Source organism: Cyprinus carpio, chromosome A7 (genome assembly GCF_018340385.1).
Source record: "Cyprinus carpio isolate SPL01 chromosome A7, ASM1834038v1, whole genome shotgun sequence".
Taxonomy (NCBI): Eukaryota; Metazoa; Chordata; class Actinopteri; order Cypriniformes; family Cyprinidae; genus Cyprinus; species Cyprinus carpio.
In genome coordinates, this window is record NC_056578.1 from 11,772,950 (window position 1) to 11,789,271 (window position 16,322).

At 37.3% G+C, this 16,322-nt stretch overlaps 2 protein-coding genes across 2 annotated transcripts; both read right to left on the reverse strand.

The window, feature by feature from the left end:
- Positions 1–871: 871 nt before the first annotated feature.
- prox3 (prospero homeobox 3) lies at positions 872–5,266 on the reverse strand. Its single transcript, XM_042759660.1, has 5 exons — positions 4,997–5,266; positions 2,558–4,100; positions 1,825–1,932; positions 1,325–1,525; positions 872–1,233 (listed from the first exon to the last, which is right to left on the reverse strand). The coding sequence occupies exons 2-5, from the start codon at positions 4,064–4,066 to the stop codon at positions 1,045–1,047; spliced, it is 2,007 nt and encodes a 668-aa protein (XP_042615594.1). The 5' UTR covers positions 4,067–4,100; positions 4,997–5,266; the 3' UTR covers positions 872–1,044.
- A 5,363-nt stretch (positions 5,267–10,629) lies between these two features.
- On the reverse strand, positions 10,630–16,280 carry snx15 (sorting nexin 15). Its single transcript, XM_019107688.2, has 8 exons — positions 16,077–16,280; positions 15,590–15,625; positions 15,401–15,521; positions 15,076–15,191; positions 12,857–13,196; positions 12,601–12,750; positions 12,285–12,494; positions 10,630–11,673 (listed from the first exon to the last, which is right to left on the reverse strand). Exons 1-8 carry the CDS (start codon positions 16,176–16,178, stop codon positions 11,561–11,563), a joined length of 1,188 nt encoding a protein of 395 aa, XP_018963233.1. The 5' UTR covers positions 16,179–16,280; the 3' UTR covers positions 10,630–11,560.
- Positions 16,281–16,322: the final 42 nt, after the last annotated feature.

Genomic DNA, 16,322 nt, shown 5'->3' on the forward strand with positions numbered 1-16,322 from the left:
AACCACATTCCCTTGCATTTTTAAGGATAGCATCAAAATAGATCACATTTATGATAATGACCATACCACCTTATTTTAGTAAATACATAAATGTTTTGTTTTAAATGTTTTACCTACTTCTAACTAGATTTTAGCGTATAACTAGATTACTATATCAAGACCTTATTACTTGTAACTGAATTATTTTAGTTTCTGTTCAGATCAGTCCACACACAGCAAAAATAAAAAAATAAAAAATAAAAACCCTTACTTTTCCAATTGGCAATACAAATCTAAAATTGACCATCTCTATTGACTGCAGTAGATGCTCATTCCACTGTAGACTCGTGGTAGCTGTCAGGTGTTTGGGCTTAGCCTTAGGGTAAGTAACTGTCACAATTTCATAATTTGAGAGCCAGGGTCTCCTTACTCTTCCACAGTAGAGCATATGAAATTTTCCTGTTGTTTAGGGTACTCGGCCAGTATGTCATGTAAGACTGCATACACAATAATAATTTATACTATAGCACTAATTCGTAGCGTTGACTGCCAGCAAGGAGGGTCGACTTATTTTATTACACGATACCACAGGTTCACATAAACTCAGCAACAGTGTATAACGAGTAACAAGTAATATATATATATATATATATATATATATATATATATATATATATATATATATATATATATATATATATATATATATATATATTTAAAAAACCAAAAGCCAACCAGGCCTGCATTTTTAGATAAATTAATAAGCATGAATGTAACAGCAAATAAAATGAGAACATTTTTTTTTCCATATAATCAAAACATTTTTCAGTGCTAACTGGAACAATGCTGGACTAAAGTAGAATTATCAATCAAGTAATACGTTAAAGCATCATGATGATAATAAACCATTTATTCAGTGTTCTCGATCTTTACAGAACAATTTTGTATTTCTTTCTTAGTTCTTTGTCACTAATTGTTAACTGCTCTGTGCACACTCATGATATCAATCCGTGCACAATGTTTTTTTATGTGGCTGTGGATGTGTGTGCGTGTGATAAACTCTATTTAACCCATCCGGTAAGTGTCCGTGGGGCAGCCGGGCAGACGGAAGCTGTCAGGCACCGGGCTGTCTAATTTACAGATGATCTTGTAGATGGCCTTCTTCCAACACGGATCAGCATCCCGTCCACTCTGTATGGCAGTGAAAAACTCCCTCAGGGCCACCTCAGATATTTCCACAAACCTCTCTGGAACCTGGTAAATGGGCATGATGTTTTTACACATAACTGAATGGTTACACGTACCACTTTACAGCCTTTACACATGTGCACATGCACACACTGACCTGGTAATCATTGCTCTTATTGTAGTGCATGTTGAGAATGCGGTAAAGCTCAGTGTCTCTGCCCAGGCGGAGTGCTCTTTCCCTGGCAGATGCAAGCCCCTCTCTGGCTGCCTGACGGGCAAAGCGCTCCATCTGGATATAGAAGAACTCCCGGAAGTTACTGAACCACTTAATCAGCTGGGAAGTGACACAGCGATTGAACTGTGTAGAGAAAAACAGAAACGCAGAGTTAAATCCGGCAGAATATCAATCAAGATATCAGTACAGCTTTATTATAATACAGTCATGTAATTTTAATAAAAATTCCATTGATATTAATGCATTATAAATGTAGTGACATTTCTCTGACTGTTCTGATTGATTCAAACTGTTTCAAAAGGAAACACTGCTGTATATAGGTCAGCATAAATTCATTCAATAAGTCATTAGCCCATATAATTTGTGCAGGTTATGCACACACAGCTATACTATTTTGTGTTCGGGATATGACTAATGCTCACTTTGACATCAGGGAAATATGTCTTGAGTGTGCTGGAGCTGGGGTAGCGTGTGTAGAAGAACATGAGTTTGGCCTTCTTCAGGTGGCACGGAGAGAGACCTTCCTGAGAGTGTAGATGGTTAAGGAATATTTGGTACAAATAAACAAACAAACAAATAAATACATGAAATATATACTACCGGTCAAAAGGTTTGGGGCAGTAATTTTTTTTTTTTAATTATTATTAATTTTAAAGTAAGTCTCTCATGCTCACCAAGGCTATTTAATCGAAAATACTGGGAAAACTGTAATACTGTGAAATGTTATTGTAATTAATAATAACTGTTTTCTATTTTAATATATTTTAACATTTATTTTAAATAAAATGTTATTTATTGCTGTCATGATATGGCTTAATGTTTAGCAGAAATTAATTCAATCTTCAGTGTCACATGATCATCATCATTCTAATATACTGATTTGCTGCTCAAGAAACATTTCTTATCATGCTGCTTAATATTTTTTGTGGAAACCATGATATGTTTTTCTTTAGGATTCCTTGATGAATAGAAAATTCAAAAGAACGGCATTTATTTAAAATATTGAATGACATTATAAATGTCTTCACTGTCAATTTAATACATCCTTATTTATTTCTTTTTAAAAAAATCTAACTGACCCCAAATTTTTGCACAGTAGTGTACATATATTTATATATATGTGTATCTATTTTCATCATTTTTATAAAAGGATATTGACCCAGCAGCAAGATAGAGTGCTGCATCTCCTCCATCTACCACTCCTGCTCCGCCTCCTCTCATCCCCCCTTCCCTCGCTCTATCTGATGGAGGGGGTTCTAGCTGGCCCAGCAAAGGGAGGGGTGGGAACGCAGAGTTGTGTGAACGGAAGTCCATGAAAGACTCAGACAGGCAGTCCTTGTGAAGAGGCAAACTGGAGAGGGAGCGGGCAAAGAGATTCTGCATGGTGTAGTGAAGAAGGGGCAGGGGAACGGGGTTGTCTGGGGGATAGGAGGGCAGGAAGTGCTCTTTGCTCCTAGGGGGTAAAAGTGCCGGGAGAGGAGGCTGGGGTAGCGGAGTGAGGCTGGGATTTGCTTGAGGGAGGAGGAGGTCCTTGGGCACACTCTGAGCAATAGGGGCCCTCTTATCCTGAGGACTCTTTGTGAGAAGTGGCAATGCTTCCACCTGCTCTGCCGGATGGGGCCTCGGCCTCTGGTCTGGGTTTAGATCCAACGTCATGCTGGTTTCTTGGGGAACACTGGTCATTGTGACTGCTGAGGGGTCGGTTTCGGCATAGAGACGGACAACTCTGTCGATAACTTGAGCCACAACATTTGCCAGCTCCTGTTTTAGAGCTTGAGCAAACTTCTGACCTCCTTCTGCGCTCTCCCACTCACCTCTGATCAGGCTGCATCCCAGCCACACTTGATCACCATTTAACTCCAAATCCAGGTCCACGGACGTCTCTGGAAATATCCCAACATTGCCATTGGTTTCATTGGGTTTCTTAGACGAACAGCGCGGAGGAGAAAAACCACTGCCAATGAGCGGATCATCGCTGTCGGAAAACATCTCCGCAACCTCATCGAGATTGATCGGCCCGTTCTCTTGTTCTTCCTCTCCTCCTTTCTCGTCATCCGCCTGCCCTCCATACACTTTCCACACCTTGCGTTGGAGTTCTAGAAGTTTCCCTCTGGTTTCCTCCAGCTGAAGCTTCAGTTCTTGCCGCTGTCGCTTCCTACCTTCCCTGCTTTCCCTCCTCTTCCCTTGTTCTGCTCCCCTCTTCTCGTCCATTCTAACCGAAGCAGTACTCTTCCTCCCCCTCTTGCCTTCTTTCCTCATTTCTTCTTCGCTTCTAGCTGCCGAGTCCATCCTGAGTCTCCTGACTCTAGCAAAATCCTGCCCCCAGTCTCCAGGCTCAGGAGCCGAACCTTGTCCCCGTTCTCCCGGACAGCGCTGCAATGATGGCGTAGCCCCAACGGCAAACTCTCTCTTCCCAAACACATCCTCCTCACTTACATCATCATCTACCAGAAGCCCAGGGAACAAGCCCTGACGCTGTCGGAAACTACCCCACCTTTGGGACACGCTGTTGGGGTGCATGAGAGGGGAGAAGAGCGGGTGGGAAGACAGGTTGCCTGGGGAAAATCGGTGGTTTGAGGGGTTGGAATCTGGCAGGCTTCGATACAGTTCGAAGGGACACATCTGGGAGGGCTGCTGATGAAATCGATCCGAAGGGGAATCCATTGCCCCCTTTTCCGTTCTAATCTGGTTTCAGGATCTTTAAAGAGAGCACAATTTGCTAAAAAATTAATGCATAACAGCAGACAAAAAATGCAGCTATTTGGATCGGTTTAAAAATTGTTCATAATCCTCTCATTGTTATCGGCATCATCATCACCTCTTTTTTTCCTCTCTGCATGTGTGCGTTATCTATCCGCTGACAGCTGTACCCTGTGTTTGTTCAGACTGTTGACTCTATTGCTCTCTTCCTTCTTTTTCTCTCTCTCCCTCTCCCACACATACTCAGCACAACACAAATATACGGATGGCGAGACAGTAAATATTTTAATGAGATTACCATAGTCCCAAAGCTCTAAATCTGAATTTTTACTTTATTCATACCTTGTAGTACTAAATAGTTTTGTTTATAGACAGACAGACAGACGGATAGATAGATAGATAGATAGATAGATAGATAGATAGATAGATAGATAGATAAAACCTCATTTATCCTAAAATCAGATTAATAGAAATTACTCTCCTAAATGGACGTTTATGCCTTTTCCTCATTGGCACAAATGCCACAGATGTCATCAGATTACTGCTCGAATATAAAGCCGTTTAACTGCCATGAAAAAAAGTAGCAGATGGAAGGACAACACCCTCATGGATAAATTATAGAAACTGATTTGCGTTAATTACTGACACACGAACCAACTCGCCGTGAATAATATCGTAGAGTTCACATTAAACTTTTCTTCTCGTTATGAAGACGGATATATCGCTCCTGCTCGAATAGCGGTGCAGAGCGCCCGAGCGGACATTTGTAAACTCTGTGCGCGCGCCTCACAGACTCATTAACAGATAATAATGAGGCGCATTTGACAAGGACAAACAAATACGCAGATGTCCCAAAAGGTAAAAAAGGAATTTTTTAAAAATCTAAAAACTTACAAAATATTCAGTCTGAAAGCATCCCCCGGTCCGTCGCTTTCTTGTCGTGTTATATTTCGGTCTTGTCGAGGTGTCCACTGGTCACCGGCAGCATCAGCGTTAAAAGCGACACCGAGTTTCCTGTTATTGCTGTCGCTCCTGTCTCGCGCTGTCCATCTCTCATCCTCGCGCACTCTATCGCGTGGTGATCAGCCAGTAGGCGTTGAGGCGTGAGGGAGGGATGTCCGCTGCTCCGTTGCGCGCGCGCGCACGCACGCACGCACGCACGCACACACACACACACACACACACACAGAGACAGAGTTCACTGTTCCTCTCTCACTTTCACTCTCACACTCTCCACGTGGGGCAACTACTTGGTTATGAGCGTCCACCAATCAAAAACGACTTGATTTACCAAAATAATCTGAAGTACATATAAGGTAATTTTACCATGGTGACCTTTTTTCCCCTGACAAAATTACTACAGTTATTGCTAATATTTTAAATTAATTATTAATTAGTGATATATCTCATTCAAGCAATGTAAGAAGCTTTCTGCTTCATCTGAAGTCATAAATCAAATGGATAAATCATAAAACAAATGGAATTGTTATTATGATTGAAAGTGATACTTAAAAGAGAGAATTTTCTTAGAGCAGAACACACAATAGATCTATATCTTTTCTGATACATATAGCTCGCCACAGGACTACAATGTTCCCAATAGGATAAAATGTCTATCTATTACACTACCGCTTCAAAGTTTGGGGTCAGTGATCATATTTTATTCATCAAGGACACACTAAAGTAGCAGTAAATATTTTGCTACAAAACATTCTATTTAAAATAAATGCTATTCTTTTTGATTTTCTATTAATCAGAGAATCCTGATCCTTAAAAAAATTGGGCAGCACAACACAGCACAGTTTTCAATATCGATAATAATAAATGTTTCTTGAGCAACAAATCAGCATACTAAGGTGATTTCTGAAGGATCATGTGACACTGAAGACTGGAGTAATGATGCTGAAAATTCAGCTTTGCATCAGAAGAATAAATGATCTTTTAAAAATATTAAAATAGGAATCAGTTATTTTGAAATTATTTCACACTATTAATGTTTTCACTGTACTTTTGAGTAAACAAATGTAACCTTGGTGCACATATAGAGACTTCTTTCAAAAACATTAATAAATCTTACCAAGCCAAACTTTTTATCGGTAGTGTATATAACAAGAAATGTAAAGAAAATCTTTCATAATTTAAACCCTCTTATAGCTATTTTAAATGTTTACTAAGATATTATTACAATAGTAGGTTTCCGATAAAGATCATGCAAAATTCCATAGGACTCTAAAAAAAAAGAATTTGTTTATCTTGTAGGGACATATTTGGTAATGGGATGATTCCTTTTTCACTGGAATGCTTTAGGAGAGGTTCTAAATAATAATAGAATTCTAATAGGAAATGTACACATTCTTTTTTAATGTATTTTTTTTACATTTTCTTTTTATTGACAATTATGACTTATGCTACATAAGAGCTAGATCATAACAACACTGAGTTTAGTATGATGGAAACCTATGATTACAGTTTTTGTCAGGAAGCCTGAATAAACTTCTGACTTAGAATTGAGTGTTTTGAGAGATTATGAATATCTACCAGCGTGCATAAAATGATGTTAGTAGATAATTGGCTGATACATAATATACACAATATTTCAGAACTAAAGGGTCTGTTTTTTGTTGTTCTAAATGAACTTTTTTTGATTACGTATTCCCCCAAACATGTGCCCTATGAGGCTGTATGCCAAGGCCAGAATGAAAAAGCAGCAACAGAGCTCTTTATAATCAGAGACTCCTCCACCCCTCAATGTGTGAAAGCTGATTATCGGTCCCTTCACTCCTCTTCATAGCACCCCTTCTCTCTCTTTCATTGTTTCCATCACTCCCTCTCTCCCCCACTTCACTGAAATACCCCTCAACCAACCAAACTGTTCACAATAACCCTGTTGTTATGGAAACAAGAAATGTAACACAAAGCCTTATTAATAAAAGGTGCTTGTGACTATAGAGCGATCCAAGTGTAATTGAAAACATAAATATTGGATAAATACAGTACAGACAGGACATTAACACATCCTGCATACTTTGACAAGTGGCATTAATGCTAACGGATTCCTGTCTGTTTCATTTCATTTCTTTGTAAAAACTGTGCAATGCAGGTGTTAAATGCCTTGCTAAATTCCTTATCCGTTAATACAGTCCATTTGCACTGTAAACATACACACACCTTTTGTAAGGTCAGGCCAAAAGGCTTTTGAACTACATTAGCAACTCACACTGAATCCTTTGAACTGGAGCCAAATGACTGACAGCAAACAATATTAAAATGCATGAGCAATTCTAACAAAGAGCTATGAAATACACCAAAGGGACGCAGCCATTTGCGAGCAGTGTTTTAAAAATGCCACACGAATGTCGATCCTTTCAAATGGTGGGAGACATATCAAAATGTCTCATTTGAATGAGTCACGATCAAACATATTGCATTATGAGTTGGTAATATGCACGGAATGAAAATGTGGTTTCCAGCAGGGAGAGAGAGAAAGAGAAAGCAGGAGTGGAGATAGACGTTTGAGGGGGTCGATGGACAGGCAAAGTGTTTGCCCATTGGCCGCCTCTGAGGGAAAGTGTGTATGAGAGAAAAGAGCACTCACACATTCAGCCTTGGGCAAGGTGACTGAGGAGAGACAGTGAGTGACAACTGCAGTTGAACTAGAGGATATTTAAACTGAAGGGACAGAATAATGAATCGAGTCCTCAGGAATTAGTACCATATAGATGTAAAAACACCAAAGAAGACACATCCACACAATGCAGGATGTGAGAGTGTTTAAGAGGATATTTTCTATAGATGCATACATCAGCCAGGCTGATCAAATGGGAGATATTTTGACATTAGCAGACAATAACTGTGCAGAATGACTGAGAAATGCTCATTTTACTAGTGTCAGTATGGGAAAAAAATCACTTTATGCACATGATTATGCATATCATGTTTTCAAAAATATCTTTAGCGACCTTTGCAACAAGGTTTAGCCTGTTAACATTAATAAATGAATTTGGCATCATAATTTCACTTCTGCAATACTTTTTTTTCCTTCACTTTTTCCTTCTGCAATATTTCATGTTTAATTCAATGTGTTACTTGACATTTCTTTGTTAATTTCTGAGTGAAAAGTGTTTCAAAGCCATTTTTCAGTGTACTGTAACAAAAAAAAAAAATATATATATATATAGGCCTATATATTTTAACAGCGTTTGTATATAAGTTTAAATCTAAATTATATTTGTTTGAGGTTGTCAGGATTTTTTTAATGTTTTTGAAAGAAATCTCTTATGCTCTCCAAGGCTGCATTTATTTGATACAATTAATAAATAAATAAAAGTAATATTATACAAAAAACAAAAAAGCAAAAACAGAAATATTATTCAAATTTAAAAGAACGGTTTTATATTTTTACATATTTTAAAATGTAATTTATTCCTGTGATGGTAAAGCATCATTACTCTCATGATCTTCAATCATTCTAACATGCTGATTTGGTGCTTAATAAATATGTTTTACTGTTATCAATGTTGAAAACAAAAGAACAGCATTTATTTGAAATAGAATAATTAGTAACGTCATAAATATTTCACCGTCACAATACTGGATGCTGAATGCAGTCGAGCCACTGTTTCAGCAGCTTTCTGATAAAACTGAAGCTCTGTTTCGAGTTTACGCCTCTGACCTTGAGCTTCACTAAACTGACTGCGGTAATGCACATCATTAAAACGGTGAGTGTGTGCATGTCTTCAATGGATTGTCCTTGTCCTCTCAGCACCGCAAACATATTCTTTGATCTTTGACCGAAATGACTCTCACAATGCGGTGGAGAACCTCAGGAACACAATCAAATGCACCGACTCGCGCTCTCACAGATACCACAGACGTGAGAAAACGCGCTCGCGCACACACAATTTCACTCACTCTCCCTCTCAGTCGCTCCGCAGTACTCAGGTTGCAATTATCCTCTTTGGCTGGAGTGTTTTGATGGTATAATTGCCATGGACACTGAGGAGAGAGGGATTGGTGAGTGAGAGATAGAATGAGGGATGGAGAGGGGGAGAGAGGGACATCGAGAGCTGACACTCTCAGCATGCTAATGCCCAAACACACTCCATCTCCCCCCGGTTTCCTTTTTGTCACTCTCTTCATCACACACACACACACACACACACACACACACACACACACACACACACACAGGTGCGGTAACATCTCTCCATTCCACATTCTCCCCAGGCAGCTTAAAACAGCAAATACACAAGCCCGACGGGAGAGCGAGAAAGAGAGAGAAAACAACAGTAGGAGGGAAAAGAGGGATATTTTCCATCCACTGACAATAGAGATGATCCACGCTCATCCTCTGCTCATCCCTTAGTTCTTTCTGCTATGTAATCTTTTTTTTTGTCCTTTATACTCGTTACTTCCCTTTTACCCCACTCCAGAAACAGAGCCAAAGTGCGCCCGACACACGATGGCTCTAAGACATGGTGATTTATCTGCGCTGATGTCTTGATCTAGTTCAGGCAAAACAGCGACACCTGGTGGTGTATTAAAGAAACTGCACCCAAACTCATTAAAGTCAACATGATATGAAAACGGACCTATTCCTGGTCCTATTGTGCACGATTCATCAGTTTTGTCTTTAAGGGGCTTTTTTTGACATCACCTAGGCCATGCAAGCTGTTGGTTAATATCTAACAATATTCAAACAGCCATTTAGACGAATATTCCATATTCAAAAAGAACTGAATCAATTTAATTCATTATGTTAAAGAATAGTTCACTCAAAAATGAAAATCTGCTCAGAATGTACTTGCCATCCAAGATGCAGATGAGTTTGTTTGATTTGGAGAAATTTGCTCACCAGTGGATCCTCTGCAGTGAATGGGTGCCGTCAGAATGAGAGTCCAAACAGCTGAGAAAATATTACTATAATCCAGTAATTCATAGTACAACAATAATACAGTAATTCACATGATTCAAGTATACAAATTATTGTCTTGTGAAGTGAAAAGCTGCATGTTTGAAAGAAACAAATCCATCAAGATGTTTTTAATCTTTAAACTAGCCAAAATACCAGTCCATAATCCAAAATAACGCTTCCTTTAGTGAACAAGTCCATCGCCTGTTGTACTTTCACATCAAAAATCCATATTTATTTAAAATGGTTTAAGACTGTTTTTGCTTGTAAACAGTGCTCGATCAGTGCATATCTCTCCTGATTCAGACAACTTTTTCGAAAGCAAAGCATTAATATAGAGGACTTGTATTTTAGCAGAAAGCAACAGTTTGAAGTCAAAATGTCTTGATGATGGATTTGTTTTTAGTTTTTTTTTTTTTTACAAACATGCAGCTTTCACTAGAGTCGTGTGGATTGCGTGTGGATTATTGTTGTGTTTTATCAGCTGTTTGGACTCTCATTCTGACAGCACCCATTCATTGCAGGGGATCCATTAGTGAGCAAGTGATGCAATGCTAAATCCAAATCTTCAAATCTGTTCTGATGAAGAAACAAACTCATCTACATGGCTGGAGGATAAGTACATTTTTAGCTATTTTTATTCATTTATTTTGGTGAATGATGTGACTTCTGTAACAGTAACTATTCCGTTACAGTTCCAACTTGTATTGTACCTGTAACTTTTCCTTAAGCTACTGTTGTATGAGCATGCAGCAATTTAATGCCAGCTAATGCTAATGCAATAAAAGCTACAGCAATAAAAGCCAATAATGACAGCCTCCCCAAAAAAGAAAAACACAATTTCAGGAGTGGAGTAGCATTTTACAATCGACTGTAAACTCTGAAATGAAACGCCCACCATCCAATCAATTCCCAGTGGATGGAATCAAACCCCTTCCCTACATTTTGAATACACACTCTCACTGAACATCCTGTTCCATAATGAAATGTCACATTACGGAAGTAAAATAGTTCACAAATGCCATTCCATGTTGATAACAATAATTCATATTTTAAATAACTTATTTACAAAACAGGCAGAATTCATTGAAAAGGCAATGTCTTCATTTAAACAGTCATTTACATAACATAACAGCTTCATACACACAGCAGATCAACCACTAGATTATTAAAAGACATTTCCAGTGCCTTAGGATCAGAAAATGTATCAGATTATCAAGTTAAAATAGTGTAAAATGAAGTAAAAATCTGTTGTGGTGGTCTTACATTACAGGGAGTATAGTACTGTTGGACAGATCCTACAAATGTAACTGAGTAAGTGGGAAGGTTAGTGTGGGAGTCAAGTGTGTGTGTGTATGTTGACTGTGTGGGTGGCCAGCGAATTGCACTTAAGTGAAACTGTGGTGGAACTGTTTCAATATATGTGTGTGTGTGTGTTAGTCAAAACTCAGGTTGATGAGAGTACGTATGTGGGAGTGTGCTTGGGTATCCCAGGTTTGATGAAGCTTGAGTTGGTATGTATGTGTGTGTGTGCTTAAATTGTTTCTCTATGTATTGTGCTCGTGAGTGGGAGTCTGTATGGAGAGAAGTATCTCGGCATGCTCTAGGATTTCTGCAATCTTCCTCTTCACTGCTTCTCTCCTCTTCAAATCTACATCTCCTAGCGAGAGAGAATGAGTAATAGAAAGAGAAGAGAAAAAAGGTAGAACAAAGGGATGTTGTGAGGTTTAGTTTCGTCCTACCATTTAAATATTTTGTATTGCATCCAAATAGAGCTCATTTCCTGCTTTGAGGGAAAAAAAATACATTGCATGTTAACAGCAAACTGGTATTTGGCCGATTTAGGATCTTCAGTCTGCATATGTAATCTGCCAGTTTTTCAATTTTGTTTTTATTTAGATTAAAAAAACAAAACAAAATAATTTATTATTTATATATTTTTTATTAATAGATAAAATGAATGTAATATGTAAATAAATATGCACTACCGTTCAAAAGTTTAGGGTGAGTATGATTTTTTTTTTGGAAATAAATGAATATAAATAAATGAGTATTTTTTGGATCAAATAAATGCAGCCTTATATAAGCATAAAATATTAATATATTTTACCGACCACAAAAGGGTAGTGTAGATATTTTGCATTTTACCCTCAATTTTGTACACATTATAACTTTTAGTTCATTAGTCACTCTGGAACTTGAAGTCAAGTCAAGCATTGTGGGATACTGCTGTTTGTTAGTACACTATCAAGAACAGCCTCCTTCTCTTACCTTGCACTCCTTTCATAAATATATCAACAGCCGTCCTATATCGTTGTACTGCTGTACTGTATTCACCCTCTCGCTCTCGTTCCTTGGCAGCATTCAGCTCTTCATTGGCCTGGTACACATAGCTCACATCTCCAGCAGACTCCGTCCCATCTGGACCGGTTAGAGGAACAGATAGGAGTTCAGCATGGCTGGGTGATCCATACGGTTGATCTGAAAGATTGAGTAAGGTGATGAGAGTGAGGTTTGCATTGAAAAAAAAAACAAGAAAACCAATTACATGTAGAAATGATGAGTAAAACTGTGCAGACATCATTACCTTCTTTGGCACATGGGTCAAAAATAGCAAGGTCTGTATCTGAAAGCGGAGGCGGGGCCTTGTATGAATGTTCATCCAATCCAGAGTCAAACAGTGAATCAAACTCTTCTGATTGGTCAACTGGAGAGCCTGGAATTTCAAGTGAGACCGCTGGAAGATGAAGAGCAGCAATTGAAAAATCAGCTAAATTAGCTGGAAATCAAATAAAAACAGAATGAAAAGACTTTTTAGGATTGATAACTATAAGGGAACTAACGTGTTGTAGTGTCGGTAGCAGCAGAGCATTGGTCTGTGCCATTATTCTTATGTGTTGTGATGTCAGTCTCTCTCTCTTTTTCTGTCAGTCCTTGTATTTCTGTTTCTGTTTCTTGTGTGGGGCTGCTTTCCATGTCACTGAGAGCCTCTACTGCCATTTCAGGTTGGCTGAGATCTGTCAGTCTTTGGTTGGACTCCAGCTCCTGGACCTGGATTGGAGCCTCTCTCCCTGTCTCCTCTTCAGCCAACAGCTCAGCGTTCCTCTCAGGAAGGGGAATGAGAGGCGGCGGAAGAGATGCAGAAATGGCAGCTGTCTCCATTGGTCTTCTCACGTCTCCTCCCTGAGACAGGAGAAAAAAGACCAAAGGGATTACTAAAAAAAACATTCTGTCATTTACTCACCCCCATGTTGTTCCAAACCTCGACATTAGGATGATGGGAAGTCAACAACAAGACACAAACACACACACACACACATATATATACAGTACAGGTCAAAAGTTTGGAAACATTACTATTTTTAATGTTTTTGAAAGAAGTCTCTTCTGCTCATCAAGCCTGCATTTATTTGATCAAAAATACAGTAATATTGTGAGATATTATTACAACTTCAAATAATAGTTTTCTATTTGAATATACTTAAAAAAAAGAATTTATTCCTGTGATGCAAAGCTGAATTTTCAGCATCATTAATCCAGCCTTCAGTGTCACATGTAACATCCAGTCTATCACATGATCATTTAGAAATCATTCTAATATTCTGATTTATTATGAGTGTTGGAAACAGTTCTGCTGTCTAATATATTTGATGAATAAAAGGTTAAAAGAACTGCATTTATTCAAAAAAAAAAAAAATTCTAATAAATATATATTCTAATAAGATATTTTCTTTACTATCACATTTTATCAATTTAACACATCCTTGCTGAATAAAAGTATTGATTTTTATTAAAAAAAAAAAAAAAAAAAAAAAATTACTGACCCCAAATTACTGACCAGTAGTGTATATTTTTATTACAAAATATTTATATTTTAAAAACATAGCTTTTTTTTTTTTACTTTTTATTCATCAAAGTATCCTAAAAAAGTATCACATGTTCTGAAAAAATATTAAGCAGCAGAACTGTTTCCAACTTTGATAATGAATCATCATATTAGAATGATTTCTAAAGGATCATGTGATAATGATCCTAAAAATTCAGCTTCGCATCACAGAAATAAATGATAATTTAAAGTATAATAAATTGAAAAACATTCTTTTAAATTGTAATAATATATCACAATATTACATTTTTTTTCTGTATTTTTGATCAAATAAATGCAGGCTTGATGAGCAGAAGAAACTTCTTTCAAAAACATTAAAACTAGTAATGTTTCCAAACTTTTGACCTGTACTGTATATATATATATATATATATATAACACATTACAGATTATATATTTATAAAATTCAATATTTTATCTGTATCATTAAAAAAGTTTTTAGTTTTTATTTAACTTATTTAAATTTTATTTTCAACGAAACTGCATTATAAATATTCAGAAGAAAAATTGTAAAATCTTGAAATGTTATTACAATTTCAAATATTTTAATTTATTTGATTTATTTATTGATTTTTCAGCAGCCATTACTCCAGTCTTTAGTGTCACATGATCCTTCAGAAATCATTCTAATATTCTGAACTAGTGTTCAGAAAAAAGTGACAGTTAAGACTTTTACAGAAAATTCTATTTCACATAAATACTGGTTAGTTTAATGTATCCACAGTTTATATGTCACAGTTTAAACATTTACCTTTATTATTATCAACATTGACAACTGTGCAGTTTAATACTTTTGTGAAAACTGTGATACGTTTCTTTTCAGGATTCTTATGCTGAGTAGATTAACCAGTATTGAAGAAGAATTTTCTGTAACAATGTAAAAATCTTTACTGTCACTTTTTTTTTTTTTTTTTTTTTTTTTTTTGGAGGCACGGATGGGCTACGAACCCTTCGGTTTACGATACTTTACTGTCACTTTTGATCAATTTAATGCATCCTTTCTGAATAAAAGTATTAATTTCTTTAAAGAAAAAGAAATAAATAAAAAAAAAAAAAAAAAAAAATCATGCTAACCCCAAACTTTTAAATGGTCGTGTACAGACTTTATAGGTAAAAAAATAAAAACAGAATAAATTATATAAATGTATATTTCCATAAGGTCTGTATATGTCTTACCCTGAAGAATTCTTTGAGTTGAGGGCTGTTGTACAGAGCAGGAATATTTATGGTGAAGAGCAGCATGGCCTCAGCTGCTTTCCTCCTCTCTTCAATCACAGCCTCATCAAAACGCCCTGTGAGAGCGAGACAGAGAAATAAATGACAAAACAGAGAATAGAGACAGCAGTGAGAAATGTTAAACAAACACAAAGAAACAGACATGCAGTCATAAAAAGTGAAGTCATAAAAAATGCAACTGAATTTATTAATTTTTTTTTAGAAGGTGAAGCAGGTCATAAATCTTTTGTTTGTATCATGTCTCAGCAATTCTGTGTCACCTTACCAAAAACCTGTGCTCGTGGAAAAGGCGGAAACTCCTCTTGTCGCCTGAACAGGTTCCTATGAGTGTACACCAGCTCTCCATGTAATTTCTTCAGCTCTGAGTACCTCTTCCACACCACAACCTGCCAATCAAACCAACAATGAGCCCCACGTAACGTGCACAAATGCAAGAACACAAGGATAATGATACCTCTTTAACATTCGCCGGCTGTGTCTTTGATACAAACTGCGGAGAAAGACACATATAAGTTAAACCACATTACACCAAAAGGGAGAGGATCTGAAAGGGCTGATTATTGTCAGCATGAATGAGGAAGGGGGAGACACTGATGTCACGTGACCTCGTTCCAGACTCTTTAAATCACGAGTTTCAAAGCAAACCAGATTAACAATGCCTTGTACTAGTACTTATTAACACTCTCTACCAGTATAAGTTATCTTGATATATTGTTTTTGTAGTTATGAAGCACAGTTTATCAAAGTGTACAAAGCAGTTGACGAGTAAATGATAAATATCTTGGTTATTTAGAATATTAATAAATAAGATACTATTCCTGAAATCAACACAACAGTCCATTCGAAACAAAATGCTCAGAAATCTGAGATCAACTGTAAATAACGAGACTGTATATACAGTATTATTCCTCTCTGTGATATAGAGATTTGATGCTACTAACCCTTGCTGTTATTTTATATTCCGTGTGTCCTTTCTCGTGTGTGCGTGGATCTGTCACAGTGAAGAAGCGATAGTATTCCTCTTTTTTGGTCTTTCGAGACATCACTGTCACATATATGTTTGAATTCAGTGTAGTATAAATATGGGGACAGGATCGAGCGGCCGTGATTGGTCTGTTGTCAGTTTGTAACAGATACTTCCTGCTTTGTGACGAGCGCATGCGCAGACTGATAACAGCGACACTTCC

Excerpts from the sequence above, each read along its gene's own strand:
- prox3 (XM_042759660.1), bottom strand. The coding sequence starts at position 4,066 with ATGGATTCCCCTTCGGATCGATTTCATCAGCAGCCCTCCCAGATGTGT. Across the intron at positions 1,526-1,824 it reads CATATTTCCCTGATGTCAAA|TTCAATCGCTGTGTCACTTC; the intron begins GTGAGCATTAGT and ends TTCTCTACACAG. Across the intron at positions 1,234-1,324 it reads ATAAGAGCAATGATTACCAG|GTTCCAGAGAGGTTTGTGGA; the intron begins GTCAGTGTGTGC and ends CCCATTTACCAG.
- snx15 (XM_019107688.2), bottom strand. The coding sequence starts at position 16,178 with ATGTCTCGAAAGACCAAAAAAGAGGAATACTATCGCTTCTTCACTGTG. Across the intron at positions 15,522-15,589 it reads AGCCGGCGAATGTTAAAGAG|GTTGTGGTGTGGAAGAGGTA; the intron begins GTATCATTATCC and ends TTTGATTGGCAG. Across the intron at positions 11,674-12,284 it reads ATTTATGAAAGGAGTGCAAG|GAGATGTAGATTTGAAGAGG; the intron begins GTAAGAGAAGGA and ends CTCTCTCGCTAG.